This window comes from Gobius niger, assembly GCF_951799975.1.
Source record: "Gobius niger genome assembly, chromosome: 8".
In the NCBI taxonomy this organism is placed as follows: domain Eukaryota; kingdom Metazoa; phylum Chordata; class Actinopteri; order Gobiiformes; family Gobiidae; genus Gobius; species Gobius niger.
This window is the reverse complement of record NC_136859.1, coordinates 22,966,611-22,982,089: the sequence shown is the minus strand read 5'-3', so window position 1 is coordinate 22,982,089 and position 15,479 is coordinate 22,966,611. Positions and strand designations below refer to the sequence as shown.

The 15,479-nt window shown below is 40.6% G+C and overlaps 1 protein-coding gene across 4 annotated transcripts in view; it reads right to left on the bottom strand.

Moving 5' to 3' along the window:
- Positions 1-15,479, bottom strand: part of oxr1a (oxidation resistance 1a) — a 143,848-nt gene that overhangs the window by 36,603 nt on the left and 91,766 nt on the right. For all 4 annotated transcript variants that reach the window (XM_079561756.1, XM_079561759.1, XM_079561757.1 and 1 more), the window contains one exon: positions 9,537-9,619. In XM_079561756.1, coding sequence (XP_079417882.1) covers positions 9,537-9,619 — 83 coding nt within the window. The remainder of the gene's footprint in view (positions 1-9,536; positions 9,620-15,479) is intronic.

The following is a 15,479-nucleotide window of genomic DNA, read 5'->3' as shown; positions in this document are numbered from 1 at the left end:
CTCCCTCGGTGCTATTTGCAGCCGCCTCATCCATGAACTATTTATTTTTAGCTTTATAGCTCCTCTGTTGCCCGGCACAAAAGCAGAGCGTATAGGGCCAGCTCCAGGTCTGCAGACTGAAAGCACCTTTTACTGGAGCTTACTCGAATTATTAGGTGATCTATGTGTCACATTGATTGGAGCATATGGTCATTACCGGTGGGAAGCTATGGCATTAGGGTTATAAATAGTGAATGGTGGCTGACTGAATGCAATAGCTGCTACCCAACTGTAAACATAAAATGATCTCCTATAAACCAGCCAAAAGGGAGCATCGGACATTGAACTTTGTGCACACCACAGGCTTGAGTAAATGGTGTTATCTTATTCAGTCTTATTCCATACATAATCGTTAGAACTACAAAACAAACTCAGCAGTAAGCTAGAAAAACTTATCCAAGGCTAAGATGAGAGGAAGATAGAAGACAAAAATACACGAAACAAGGTTAACTTTGACTATATCCATATTGGTTTATCATGTGTGTCTTGTGGATTACTAGCAAAATAAAGTAGTAACAAAACTCCCTCTTGACAATTTTGTATGGATGAAAAGCAGCATACATTGCTGGATTGCCTTTAGCGAGGTTTTCTGGCACGCATTCACTGAGGCATTGTGTTGCACACATTTTTCACCAAGATCTTATATTGATACTGGAAGAGTTGATGATGGTTTTCCCAATCCCCACAATCCGTCCAGTTTTTAATAAAACACTGGGTTGACTTCTTAACCTCTGGTAGATATTTTCTCTTCTTGAAGCATGCCAATAATTTGACTTTTCTCAAACACCTTTTCCATGACCTTGGGAAGCATTTTGCTTTCTTTTTTTTTTTACCCACCCTTTTAAGAAATGGGCTATTCAACGCATCAGTTTGAGTTAAATACTTGTAGTCATCTGAAAGATAATCACCCATTATCCAAAAGGAGGCTCAAACCAATTTGCTTACTTAAAACCAGGTGCTAACTTTTTTGTTCAGGAAGTGCATTTTTTGTGCTTAATATTTAACAAATAATACAACAGGAAAATTCGGTGATAGCAAAATTCTAATTAAGCAAATCACTTTAAAAGATCCGGGCACATTGTACACTGCCAAATCTTGGGGATGTGGCCATTGATTGTACAGTTAAGGCAAGGCTTCTCAAACTAAATTAGAGACATAGGATAGGACAATGCAAAAGTGATCCAGTGGCGCAGACGGATTATTGACACATCGACAGGAAAACAAGGAGAAAGCCCCATCACAATCAGGATCATGGCCACTAATGACAAGTGCGCCTTTATCTGCTTATCAGGAGGATCAATAAAACACATTATTCATCCACAACTGGGCATGAATAATTGAGGTGGGAGTGAGCTGAGGGCGGCCATCTTGGAAGTGAAGTGCCATGTATCTAATGCTAACCTTATGCACCAAACTTTCACACCATGACAGAAAATATTGGGCATATACCATCTCGCCAAGACCTTCGCTCTAGATCAGTGGCTCTGATACATGTAGCACTGATTTAATCTTGGCCAGTGAGTTCATATTGTAATAATCATGACACATTTTTCAACACGTCGTTGGCTCACCATCATCATCACTCGCTCATTATCATTTGTTTCTGCAGCACAAGGATGGTTCCCAGGTTTATTAAAATGGACATATCATGCATAACTGAAGCTTAAAAACATCCTTTTAAATACCTTCAAAATGGCCTGAAGCAAACTCTGCAGGCAGTAGCGTTTACTGTCACCTAAAGGCCTGCCAGCAAATCCACAGTGATCATGATTATACTTATGATTATACTTTGAGTTTGGTGATGGAATACATATTGGAGAGCTTCAGCAGTAGAAGAGGCAAAGTGAACAGGATCACTTAAAACTGTGTAAAATGAATCTAAATTAAAATAATAATCAAGATTATTTTAGTAATAATTGAAATCATGATTATTCAAATGATTATTTGTTGCCTTTAATTTTTTTTTTTTTTTTTAAATACAGTTACAAAAAAGTCCAAATTATATTAAATATGGTACAGTTTATCCTGGCTCACCTGCCCCCTGCTGGCCAGCCCTCACACCTGCCCAAGCAAACCAAGCTGCGCCGCCTGATGACATCATCACAGGGCGCTGTTTGTTTATGTTGGACCAAAGCATGTGCCAGTAGCACGAGAAATGCGAAGGGGGAAAAAAAACAATCATCCCAGTGCCATGAAATAATACGAGTTTGCTTTGAGCTGCGTTTGTGATGTCTGCTCCTGTAGAAGAGTTTAAGACTTTTCTGCAACAACCAGCCCTGGGCAAAGGATATAGAGGCTTCTAAATTTCGGTTGTCCTTTCAGCAAAATGTGAGCACTAATCAGTAGGTTTTTTTTATTGATTATTCCATTTTTATAATCGTCTAGTGTAATCATCAAAATCGTAATAGAATTTTGATTAATTGCACAGCCCTAATCTAAAATATTATATGATTTTGACAAGGGAAAGCTATGATATTATTAAAAAACGGATCATGGATGATCAACCAGAAACTGACCCCCAGTCTACAGTTTAATCAGCCATAGATCCGTCACACAGAATTGTAAACGAACAAAAAAAATATATATATACATCGTTTCCACGGTGACTTGGTAGTTACTACGCCTCGTGGCACGAGGTGCGACTACTGTTCTGATCAATACCAGACTTAAAACTGGCTCTGTATGCTTCTGTGAATGGCATACTCAATGGCACCATAAAGTGCATTCAGAATCAGAGAGGACTTGAAAATGAAAATGCACATCGCACATTTTTTATTTGTAGGACATCATTTTAACTAAAAAAAGAAAAAGAAGGACCTGGACTGTCACAGAGCAAAAACAGGACTTAACTAGGATAAAATGTTGATAAACTGCAACTTAAATGAGTAAGCCAGCAAAGCATACTACATAAAAGAATGAACCAGAAGTGTAAAAGAACTACATCAAGTCTCAGTAGAAGAACCACCTGCAGTCCTAATACCACATTTTGAGACTGTTGTTTCTTCCAGTGCCAGATTCAGGTCTAGAGATGCATGCTTTACTGTTTTTCCTTTGTACACAAACACAAATCTTAATAATGACATAAAAGAAACTGCGCAGAGATTCCCCCTGACAGAAAAAAGCTACACCCAAGGGCTGATGTGACCAGAGATGTCGCCTTAGTTGTTAACAAATGTGCAAACATAAAACAAGTCATGCATCGCCTCTGGCACGCAGCACGTTCACTAAGTAAAATGTTCTCTTTCTGGATAAAGGCAGATCAAGTCTGCCTTCGTTGAAACACAAATAGTGACTGCTTTGCCACACGTACAGTAGAAAAGAGGGAAACTTCTGTTGGCTTGGGGGCGGAATAAAAATAACAAAAAGTTTATTTTATTTGGACAGGGCCTCGGAAGAGATCATAACTCTATGGTTGCGTGATTTTTCTTTATGTGTTGGAAAATATTAGTCCAACCATTAAAAAGCAAGTCTAATCTAGGTATGAACCAGCACTAAGCCAAAGTATTTTTGGGTAGTTGGAATAATTATCCCACCTCCCTTTTGCTCACATGATTTGAGCAATTTTTTCAACAAATCATTTGTTTGTTTACGTGTGGCGTTCCATGGCAATTCTCACCCCATCACCCGCCTTTCTTCATCCTCTTATTACTTATTGTGCTTCTTGTGTGGAATGAGCAGCTGCGAAAGAGTCCAAACAGTGGGATCTCCTCTCCTCCTCAGTACTGTATAATGCAATCAGAGGGAGCATTTGTCAGGAGAGAGTGCAGTTAAAAAGAAGCCCTTGTTCATGTGTACGTCTCCATACACACACCTGGCTCAGAGGATGACTCATGTAATGTCCACTATTTCTACAAGACAGGTAGTGTTGGTTAGAGCTGCTGCTGCTACCCCAGTCTGCATGTGAACGAGGCAAATCTCCATTATCTGAGGGCAGGGTTGTCAGACTGCGGTACAGTTGGTGGCAATGTGTTGGGTAATCGGCAGAGTCAGGATGCATTTCCTGAGCAAAATGAGCATAGCAGTACACCACAAGGTGTAGTGACTTTGATTAACCTAAGCTGCTTCTTGTGTAATTCAAGATCTGTCGTTTTCCTCTTTGAAAACTTCCGTTTATTTTTTAAATTTATTTTGCTCTTAACAAAGGTTAAATGTTTATATGCGTTTAGTTGCGTCTTGGCCTATTTTAGCCTGGTTTGGCCTAGTTTAGGCCTGGGTTAGTATTGGTTTAGTCCAGATCTAGTCCTGGTTTTAATGTGATCTCATCAGGGTCCTGGTGAAAATATGGGGCATATGGGGCTTAAAAATAGGCTTAAAAACATTAGTCTGGGAGCCTCAGCATTGATATTTTACGTTTTATAAATTGAAATTATGTCTCTGTAATAATGAAATAGTAACACGGTACAAGAAAAAATTACAAAATTTAAAAGTTAATCACAAAAAGTCATAAATTCTGTATTTATTCCAGTTGCAGAACCTTTTTAAAGTCAACAGAGCAATAGTTTTTAGTTTGTCCAGTGAGCGCACAAGGCCGCCTGCAATGTTAATGTAGCGAAGAGGAAGCGCTTGTTGCAGTCAGCACTGCTTTTAGAACAACAGCCTCAGTCGACCCCTTTTTTCTATGAGTGACACCCTCAGGCTACCTCCGAAATCACTGGTGCAACGGTGTTTGTACGCAAGATACCAACTTCGTCTACTTGAGCAATGCTGTTGTTGCGCTAGGCGGAAGATCGGGCCCCGTGTGTCTAAAGCCTCATATGGATCCAGACCAATCCTGCCCTCTTCAGACAGCACTTGTGCCACTGAACAAAATGTAATGAGAGCTTTGCCATGCCAGTTCAGCTGAGAGCACTTGAATGAAGAGCATGTAGGAGAAAGGAGGACCAAGCCAAAACATGAAGTTGCAGTGAGTGAGTTGGTATCAACATGTTTCTGTTATATTTGAACTAATTATTGGCAACAGAATACAACTGTGATGCTAGAAGATCTAAGTGAAATGGCTTTAAATCGTTTTCCCCCCCTCTTTTCTTTAAGTCTACTGAACCGTCTCACATCTGGAAACAAGAACAGGGTGTAATCAGGTAGGGCATATGGTTCAAACCGCATTGTCAATGCCCTATACTACTTTGCCTACATAAGTAAAGAGGGTTGAAAGTAGATATCAAGCACTAGTATCCCCAAGATTTTTCTATTGATTATAATGACCAGGGGAAGGTACTGGTGAATAAAGATAAAACTGTGAACAAGTATTGCCTCACAAGCGCACTGTACCTTGTCACTGCCTATAGCTTTGCCTCTGATAAACACAAGAAATCCGTGCTGTTGGAGCATTCGTTGCCAAAACGTTGCAGCAACAGTAGATCACATTAAAAACATTGTTCTGACCATTCTATCTGGTAAGCTCAGAAGGAATAAGCTGTATCAAATGTCAAAGTAATGTCAATTGTATGTGAGATGTTGTTGCTGTTTGTAGTGCTCCCTATGAGGAATGCATGTAGCTTGTATGTGTTACTATGGAATACATAGTCAATTATTGGATATTGAATATGGGAAAGTTATTTTTGCTTATTAGGAAATTTTATTGAAAAAAAAAAAAAATCAAATTGTACTTCTTGTTCAGCACACACCATTTATTGAAATGAATCGAGATTGTGTCCTTCAAAGCGAAATACAAATCGAAACGTGACAAAAATGAATTGTTCCATTCCTGCAGTATACACAACCTGAAGCACTTCATAGTTATGCAAGTAATCTCATGTAGACTGACGGTAATTAGGCAATTCCTTAACAAACTAATGCAGTTGGTAGAACAGAGGAAATTGCATAACTGAATTTTGCAATTTAAGGCAGGGACACACAAGAGGGTTTTGTGATTTTAAATTTGTATACAAAGCACAGACGCCAAAGTCGGGCTGGGTACTGTTAAACGGTACCTACAGTGGGGAAAAAAAGTATTTGGCCGAATCCAAAAGACAGTCTATGGGGGAACAGACCAAATACTTATTTTCCCCACTGTACTTGGTACCAACCGTAGTCTCCGGTAGGGGGCAGTATTGAAAAAACAAAATTATTTCAGTGCCTTGTTTCTGTACTTTTCCCCTCCAGACGTCATTATATGACCCGCAGTGGGTTTTAAAAAAGCAACATGAACGCGTGCGAAAATGCAGCTGTTTTTTTTGTTTTTTTTTAAGTGAAGCAAAGCTATAACTTACTAAAACTTTTGTAATTATTAGAGATGGCAGAGCCGGTCTGCGACAGGTCTGAGCCAAGAGCAAACCAGGACATAGACTAAAGCAGTTATAAACCAGTACTAAACCGAGCCTGAATAACAAACTAGAGTCCTTAGACAAAGAGAAGAGCACAACCTGGCAGTGACAACAAGAAAGACATCTTTACCTTTGGCGACAGAGTTACGGAGGCTGAGCTTATAAGTTTACCAACTCCAGCTTCAGTAGTGAGGAGAATATCAAAGACTGTTTGTGGAAAAGTGAGCACTCACTGTGTATTAGGTATTGTTGGTACAGTTTTGGTAAATGATTGGTGACAGAGAGAGCGCTCTCACTGTGAAACAGATCTTTGACGTGTTTAGTACTTTCACTTTGTCATCAAACAGCGTAGCTCATGTTTAGAAAAGTTTACTTTTGTCCTGATGTGGATCTGGTCTGCCCTGCAGCTTAGGAGGTAATAACGTTAATTTCTGTTTTTATTGCTGCTTGAGTGGAAATAACACAGGTATTGAAAAAAAGTACCGTTAAGGCACTGGTATCGAAAAGCAGGTAGAGTGTCAGAAAAGTAGTGGTTTCAGAAAATGTATTAATAATTCAATTAATAATCTCTCATAAATGCAAGGCTTGATGTGACACCACACACTACCTGTTTCTGTGTCACAGGTGAGACCCCTAAGTAAGGGTTGAACCGGGGGCGAGCTGGATCCATGCAGCCGCAGTGTCGTTCTTCTTCTCCGAGCATTGCCTTATCAGCTCTGTCCTGACTCCTGGACCAGCCCCAGTGACACAAGCCTGCTGGGACCATGGGGCAGTGGGGAGTAGACCATGGATTATAGATAATGAAGGCTAAATGAAGTTTGGGAAAACGTAACATGACAGGGCTGTTGAAGTGTGAACAGAAGTGAAGTGCACATTTTGACTGATCTCTCACACATCTAATCCGACCGGCCCAAAAGTACGTCAGCTGAACAGGAAAACTCCAGGGTTTATCAGCCTTGGCTGGATGTGAACAGACAGTTTTGTATTGCTATGTTGCTCAATTAAATAAATCAATAAAATACTCTATACTATAAATTCGATTTTGCCATGAGTATTATTCAACTTAAGTCTTGATATTATTTTTGATTAAGTTTAAGAACACAAACTATATTTCAATCATAATCCAAGAAAGTGCAAAGGCAGCTCATGCTTTCAGTCTGAACTGAGCGTAATCACGATGGCCTTCTGCGGCCGACATCATTTCATTGGTCCAGCTCTGGTTTGCTTCCAATCAGAGCTCACCTTTGCAGTTTTTTATTCTTCCATCTCCTTTTGTGTGATGGTACTCAAACACGTTTTAATTGGTCGCCGGTAAAACCAATCTCTGGACATGGCTGAATAGACCTAGTGTTATCAGCGCCTACGCAGATGGGGCATGCAGCTGCACAGGTTATTTCTCAATATGAAAAAAAATGTCCGCCAGGAGGAAGGAAGGAGCCTGTGTGTGGTAGATGGCGAGGGGAGGGAGATAGTATTGATAAGGTCGTATAAGAGGAAGTCCCCGATTTTCCTGTGGCCACCGAGCAATAGATTATAAACTTATCAGCTGGAAAGAGAAATAAGGAAACGGCACTGGCTGTTCATCCCCGGTACAGGAGATGAGTTTAAGATAGAGCTGCTTCTCCATCTCGAGGCCAATAGACAGGCAAGATATGGGAAGTGCTGCCAATAAAATCAGAAATGTTTCAAGAGTTTATTTTGTAAACTAGTGAAATGTCTATTAAAGCACCAATGGTGATCAAGCTGTAGATATATCCAAGCATAAAATAAGTTTTTATTATTTATTTATTTTTAAACATCTACAAATACTTTCAAATTTAGCAATTTCGACCCTCTGGAGCAATCAAGCACAACTGTAATAGCATCTCTGACTTTCCCCGCCAGTCTCCTCAGCCATTAAAGAGATTTTAAACCCTTTCACAATGCCGTCAACATTATGTCACAAATCTCAAGGACTAACGACTACACAATGTAAGATGCAATTTTCATTAGTTTCCTTCAATCTAACAACATATATAATATATCTTATTTAAGGGCTTAGTCACATGCTTTACGAGCAAGTCAGTTCACTTCTGCTTCCTTTGCTATGGAATAATAATTGGCAGTGGTCGCTCCATCCATCACGCCATCAGCAATCTAATAAGGCGGATACATGAGGAGACTGAATGCCGCTATTAGCCCAATGTGCTACGTGACTGTTTATCAAGTATCCTTGTTATGTTGAGCCATTTTGTCTGTCCTACCTGCCCCAAAGTGTGTGTTGTTTTGGTGATTTGTGCCCCCTACAAGTAAACGGGAGCCATGTCAATCAGCAAGTACCGAGTGGCTGACGTGCTGGAGTCAGGGACGGTGCTGCTCAGGTGTTGAAGACAGGGGGGACGGGAACAGATCACTTTAAATAACCAACAAACCCCTGAGAGACGTAATGACATGAAGGACCAAGTCCAAAATGAAGAAGAGGTGGATATTTGGGATCCAAACATTGAGAGGTCTATTTCATAGCAGACACCAGCCAGCACTCTTCACTGTTGCCACGCAGAGGGAGGCAAGGGGAAAAAGCAGTCCTGGATTTGAGGGTCATTTGAAGAACAAACGGGCCAAAGCACAGTAAAAGACACAAGCTCCATTTTCAGTTCACGCCAGGGAACCGGAGAGCTCTCACCCGCATTCTCTCTCCTCCTCACTGTTCCCCCCTCAACTCCCCCCTCCCTTTCTCCTACACAACAGCTAAATCAATAGAAATGAAAACACACTTGGAAGGTCATTCGTGAGTACAGCGCGCTCTGTGCTGGAATGCTTTGCCAATTTTTGAGGGAGACATGGAAAGACAAACATGCAGACGGCTAGTTGCTTGCTTTTAGTCTATGAAGCAGTGATCCTGTTTGGGCTGCAATCTTTCTCTATACATCAGGATGCAAAATAGGCATATATCCCCTGACAGCCTTATCAGCTGCATGCAATCAGTACGCACGCACAGTCCTGCCTTTGTAAACAGTCACCGATAGATACACGTGTTTTAGAAATCCACAAAATCCCCCATCACTAATGAGCGAAACGCATGGACTCACACGGCTCGCCTCTCGACACGTAAACACAAGCGCTACATCGGGCTAGTACCAAACAGACACCAGCAACAGCCGTGGCAGTAATAGCAGCAGTGAAGCAAAAAGACATGGCAATAACAAACAGTGCTACTTTACACATGAAGTTAATGGAGTGAAGCATGGTACTCACAGAATATTCGATTGTGCCTTTGGGTCTCTGGAATGACATGCGCCTCCCATCCTTCTTCTCAGGGGTCTTCTTCTGGCCGGTATCTGAAAGCAAGCGAGGAAAGGTACGCATAACATTCATGTTCCTCTCTCCCCCTCACACAAGCTGCTGTATCCCCGCAGCCCTGTGGGTAGACAGCTCATTCGTCAACGGTGAGTGAGCCAGCCAGGCAGCCAGCGAATGTCAGCTCTCCAAGACACTTTCTCATCGGACCTCTCTCTCCTCTGTCTCCCGATGGCGCGCACACTGCCTCACATACTGTCCCCTTCACTATCTCTCCTCCTCTCTGTACCGTGCCTGCTTATTCGAGCCCGCCGCCACTGCTGAGCAGAGCAATGACACGGGCTTAAAGTAGTTCACCTTGCCTGAGACAGAGAGCTGACCTCCATCACGCCTCGGAAGATGGATACAGTTGGGAAGCTGTTGACGGGAATGGAGAGGAGAGGGAGAGCGAAGAGAGGGGAGGGGGGAAGTGCGACATGCTGGTTGGGTGGTTGGGAATGTTGCTGGAGAAGCGGTACAAGTGAAAAGACAGGTATTTAAAGGGATACAACTGTTTTTTCCCCCCATAGTTTCAATTTTCTATCTGTCACTCTTTATGTATCTATGGTCTGCTCATATTCACATTTAGAAATGTGGGGTCATTGGAGACTTGATACGTAAGAGCAAGTAATTAGATAAAGATGAAATATTTCAGAATATTCTTTCGTCTTTCTGCAGCTCGTGTGACGACGGTTTGAGGGCTTTTTTCTTTTTGACTTTTGGCCCATACATGGATTTTTTTAATCTTCATTATTTTCTTTCTTTCTTTGAAGGGAACAAATACAATCTGGCAGATAGAACAATACTGCAATTATTTAGATTGCAGATTATAACTGCAAAATATTGTCCCCAGTCTCTCTAGTTCAGATGTACATTGAAACCCAATTGTTCAGCGTGAATAACTAGCTTTAAACACTACAATGAGACTCTGACTTTGAGACTGACTGCAGTGGACCCTCTCCACTAGCTAATTCTACCCCGCTCAGCACAACAAAAGAGGTGGGGTCCTTGTGCCACAATCCAAAACACTGAACAATACCAAAACAGTAACAGTGTTAAGTTTTTCAATGGTTCAAATTTAAGTTGACCAAAATTTTGAGCAAAGATTTTTGTCAAGGGCAGTCTGCATGTGAAGTTAATGCTGTAGACTGTTTAAGGGAGAAATGAAGTTATTTAGAAAGTGCCAAGCCAAAGATGGCAGGAAAAAAAGCCTTAAAAAGATGAAGTAAGAAAACTGTGGCTAAAGCATGTGTTGGTCTCTGTGTATAATATAATAAACTGAGGCGCAGGTGGAAATGTGTGCAAGCCGAGTAAATGCAAAACAAGTAGAGCCGAGTAGACCTAAGAACCAACCAGAAAAAAGGTTCTACACACATTGGTTTGTAAAGCCATGTGGCTGTGTAAATACAGTAAAACAACATTTTTTTAATGAAATGAAGGAAAGGCATGTGGTCCTGTAAAGCAGTCAGTGTAGTTGGCAGAATAAGTAGGATAAGATGGGGGCTGGGATGAGCGAGTGGAGTGAATACTACAGTGATGAGATAAAAGACACAAGCCGAAGATTGTGAGATGAAAGTGCAAGCATGCTCAAGGGAGACACAGAGATACCACAGTGAGGCGTCAGACCTCTGACTATAGAACGTAAGTAAGTAAGTAGTACATAAGTAAGGCAGACCTCATTTTAAAGGGATCCATGCAAAACGTATTTACATATTTAGCCATAAATAGATTAATTTTATTATTTAAAGGTACAGCGAAGATAGCACCTTTGCTTTCCATCACAGTGGCCTCTATGCCACTACAGGACCGATTGTTTTTTAAGGTTTCTGGTTTGTGGTTCTGGTTTCTCTGCTTATGGAACCATCTCCATGGTTACGCCTACATTTAATTCAGAAAACCTACCAGAAACCCTAAAAAACAATTCATCCTACAGTGTCATAGAGGCCACTGTGATGCAAAATAAAGGCGCCACTGAGGGGTCACACGATGCACCTTTAATGTTTCTATTTAAACATAGTATGAGGAATTTCATGCGTCAAAATTGAATATATTGGATATATTAGTTACAAAAGAGACACTATTCTCACCAGGTGTATCTTACTTCAACCCACCTTGCATGTTTGAATTTGTTAAGCATGATTTTGATTCAAAATAAACTACAGGATCGAAACATCCCCTATTACACCATTCAACCCGGTTTCTGCACATTGGTTTTAAGTTCTTCCTTAAAATCTATGGTGCTCTATTTTAGACCATGATGCACTCCCAGACAGGGGCTTATCTTGTTTCCCTTTGTGCTAACTTGGACACCTCAACACCTCGGCTAAATGCTGCTGGATGGTAGGTGTTGCACATGAGTAATGGGGCCTGTTATTTGTGCCTTTCTGATCAGGCTCCAATGGTGAGTCATACACGGCTAATGCTATTTGTGGAGCGCAGGACTGCTGGCACACAGTGAGAGGGTGGGTAAAGCTATGGGAACTGCTTCAGGTGTAAATATTGGCCGAGTAAATAGAATAGAAGAATGGGGCTGTGATGAAATATGTGGGGTTTAAACACCACATTAAAAAGCAGTATTGACTATTACTGTACCACTCAGAGATGAGATCCTTTTTTTTTAGTTTGTGTTGGTTAGTTTTAATTGGTTTGCATTCTTATCCTATGCTTATGTACAGTTTTATATTCCATGTTTCCTTCACTTCTGTAACTAATAAGTACTTTATACGTCCTTCACTGTTGTAATTATGCTTTTGTTGGCTAGATTTAAAATAAAACAGAAAAAAAGTTGGCTACAAGCGGTGTGGCGTGTTTACAGTACATGAGACCCATGCGTGTTCATTAACATGTGCTGTCCCTACCAAATAAATACATTTGTTAAAGGAAAAAAAAGTATAGCATGGCCAATTTAAGCATGGGACTGTCCATTTAGAAGTACAGTACACACCGATAATTATCTGTCATTAATAATTGATTAGCTAAAGACTTGCCATTTTTTCAACACCAGTAATATACTCACTATATCGACACCTGAACTATACTTGTTTCTTGTTTCTAAACCTGTACTACAATACATATTCATTATCTCATAAAAAACAAAAAACAAAAAAAACAAAAAAATTGTGAGAAGAAGCCTCTCCAGAAAGGGATGTCAACTTAAACCAGTCCAGTCTACTACATTGGAACATTTCTGTACGACTAAGAGCCAATGTAAATCAAAGTAGAAATTATTTAGGAACTTCCTCCACCTATGTCTCATTTGGGACACTTTTTGTGGCATTTTTAAACCTGACTACTTCACTCAGAACCCCAAATCAAACAGTTTCCCAGCAAAGCTTATTCACAAAAAAAAACCTGTAGCACTGGCAATGACTTCGGATAAGGGCCACATTGAGAAAAAGCATTGTTGCATAAACTGTGTGCGTGTGCCAAATCAATTATTCAGTATCTAAATTAAAACGTTGGAAGGATGATTACTTTCATACAAATAGAAGCTAAGGATTGTGCATGATTGCTACTATACAAGCGGCCATACACCCTAAATGAATCCGTGTTATTAAATGTAATCCTCTAGGTTTTTCTTTTTTTTCTGGTTGGTGGCATGTAATCTGACCTGAGCAATAAAAAGTGGAGGTGTTGCTTGGATTTGCATACAGCACTGTACTGGAAACAGGATTTAAGATAAAAAGAAATATCTATTGTATCAGTCAATGATTCCAACATGCACTAGTAAACATTGGGGTCCCACGATTAACAAACAAAGAAAAATCAAAACATTTAAAAAAACATTTTTAATAACATCCTTTAAATCTAGACTGATTGTTTCAGTGAACAATAAAGAGACAGCAGAAAGAGCAAGACCAATGCATTAGCAGCTGCAGGGGAGCCGGCTCATGGGGAGGCAGTGATGGGGCTAAAATTAAACCTCACATGGATAGTGGCACAAGGGACGGCCATTGTGTTCACACTCCAGACACACAGCAGCACTGGGCATCTTCACATAAAGGCTATGGTTTCATCCGTCGCTGCAGGAGGCTGCGAACATCTGTTGGCCCCAGTGCGCACTGTTTGTTAGGCAGCCCATTCAATATACACCAATCAAGCATGGCTTTTGCAACAAAATGAGGGACTACATATCCCAACACCTTTCACAACCAGCGTGAATTTCTTAAGCAAATCAAGCTTCACTTCTCTAATGAGTCACCTTTTACTTGGACAAGTTTTAATAAATATTGGTCCCTGCATGTGGACAGACGGTTCAAATATTTTGTTTTATCTTACAGCACAAGCGAAAAGATACTTAATTCAGTTGTTTTCCACTAACTGGACTGAAAAGTATTTTTTTCAGATTTGCATGGATTCTATTTTTTTACATTTTGACTCTCACACTGGATGTGACTAAAATTTGGTTTGATCTGTTATACTGTATGCATTTTTGGTTTCTTGTAGAGAGGGGATGGGGTGTGGATGAGTTATCTTTCCTTTTTACTTTTGTATTACTTTACTTTACATTTTTATATATAATCAATCTTGACCGTTGTATGTGGAAAACAACACACAAAAACAGAGGTTTTCTGTGATGCTCCGAGGACCCGTAATCATTCCAATTCAAGGACAAAATGCCCGCTTGCTGCCTAACATATAACACCCACTATGTGTCAAGATGAAGAGATAATCAGTGTTATTACTTCACCTGTTCACCTCTCGCAGGAAGCAGATGAACACTTTAATTTCGCAAGAGCTTTTATAGAAAAACGGTAGAATCATAGAAAGTGAACAGTGGTTTGAGCGTTACATGCAAAACTGAGGCAATTCAAAGCAAATAATGTAATGTGCTTTTGAACATTAACCTGTGAAAAAAAAGGGCTACTGTTCTTTTACTTTTTTTTTTTTAACATCGGTCATTTGGTTCATTTGTCGAACAAAGGCGACTCTGATCAATCTGGGACACCCTGAGTCACAAGAAGTCACGCATCCCTGACTGACTTAAAGAAAAATGCGTGACAATGAGGGCACCGGAGTTTGAACAGGAGGAAGTGAATACAAAAATGCACGACAACAGGAGCTTGACGATCTGCTGCTTAACAATGGAATCTGTCAAACTAGTGAGACAGGCTGCCGGCATCATTTTGAAGATAAAAACCTGAAAAGGTTTGTCAATGCTAAAAAGTCTTACCCTGTATACAGTTAAATGTCCAGATTGTTCTTGGCATTTTTGTTAACATAATAAGGGTAAAGGTATAGGGAAAACAGAAAATATGATCTTTAAGGAAATTTGCTTAAAGGGGGGGTATTATGCAAAATGGACTTTTTCAAGCTTTACATCATGTTATTAAGTCATTCCCTCATTAAAACCATGCCTGAAGTGTTGCCTTGGCACATTCACGTATTTTCGAGTAATCTGTAGAAACTCTGATGGCGGCCATTTTAGGGATAAAACGCCTGATTCCTTCATGGAACGCCTCGAACCTCCAGGATACGCCTCCGACCTTTCGTCACCAGCCGAGTAACCAACCACTGCTCCTCAGCAGAACCCCCTCCCCGCAGTGTCTAGTCCTAAGATGTAAACAGAGTCATCATGGAGGATTAGCTTCATGTGTTGTGAACCGGAGCCACAGCAGACTTTTACAAAGACATACATCAGTGTTTCTGTTACCGAAACACCCAGGATTAAAACCGGTGACAAGAACACTTATTTCAGTGTCTGGTTCTGCGCTGGGCCTTGATGATGCACAGAGCCTCCGGAGAAAGCTAATGCTAAGCTAAACCTCGAGTCATCACGTGAAAACTAGAAATATGCACACATAAAGTCAATAAAACCACCACACACATAAAGAACCGTTGAACAATGATGACACACGGAGC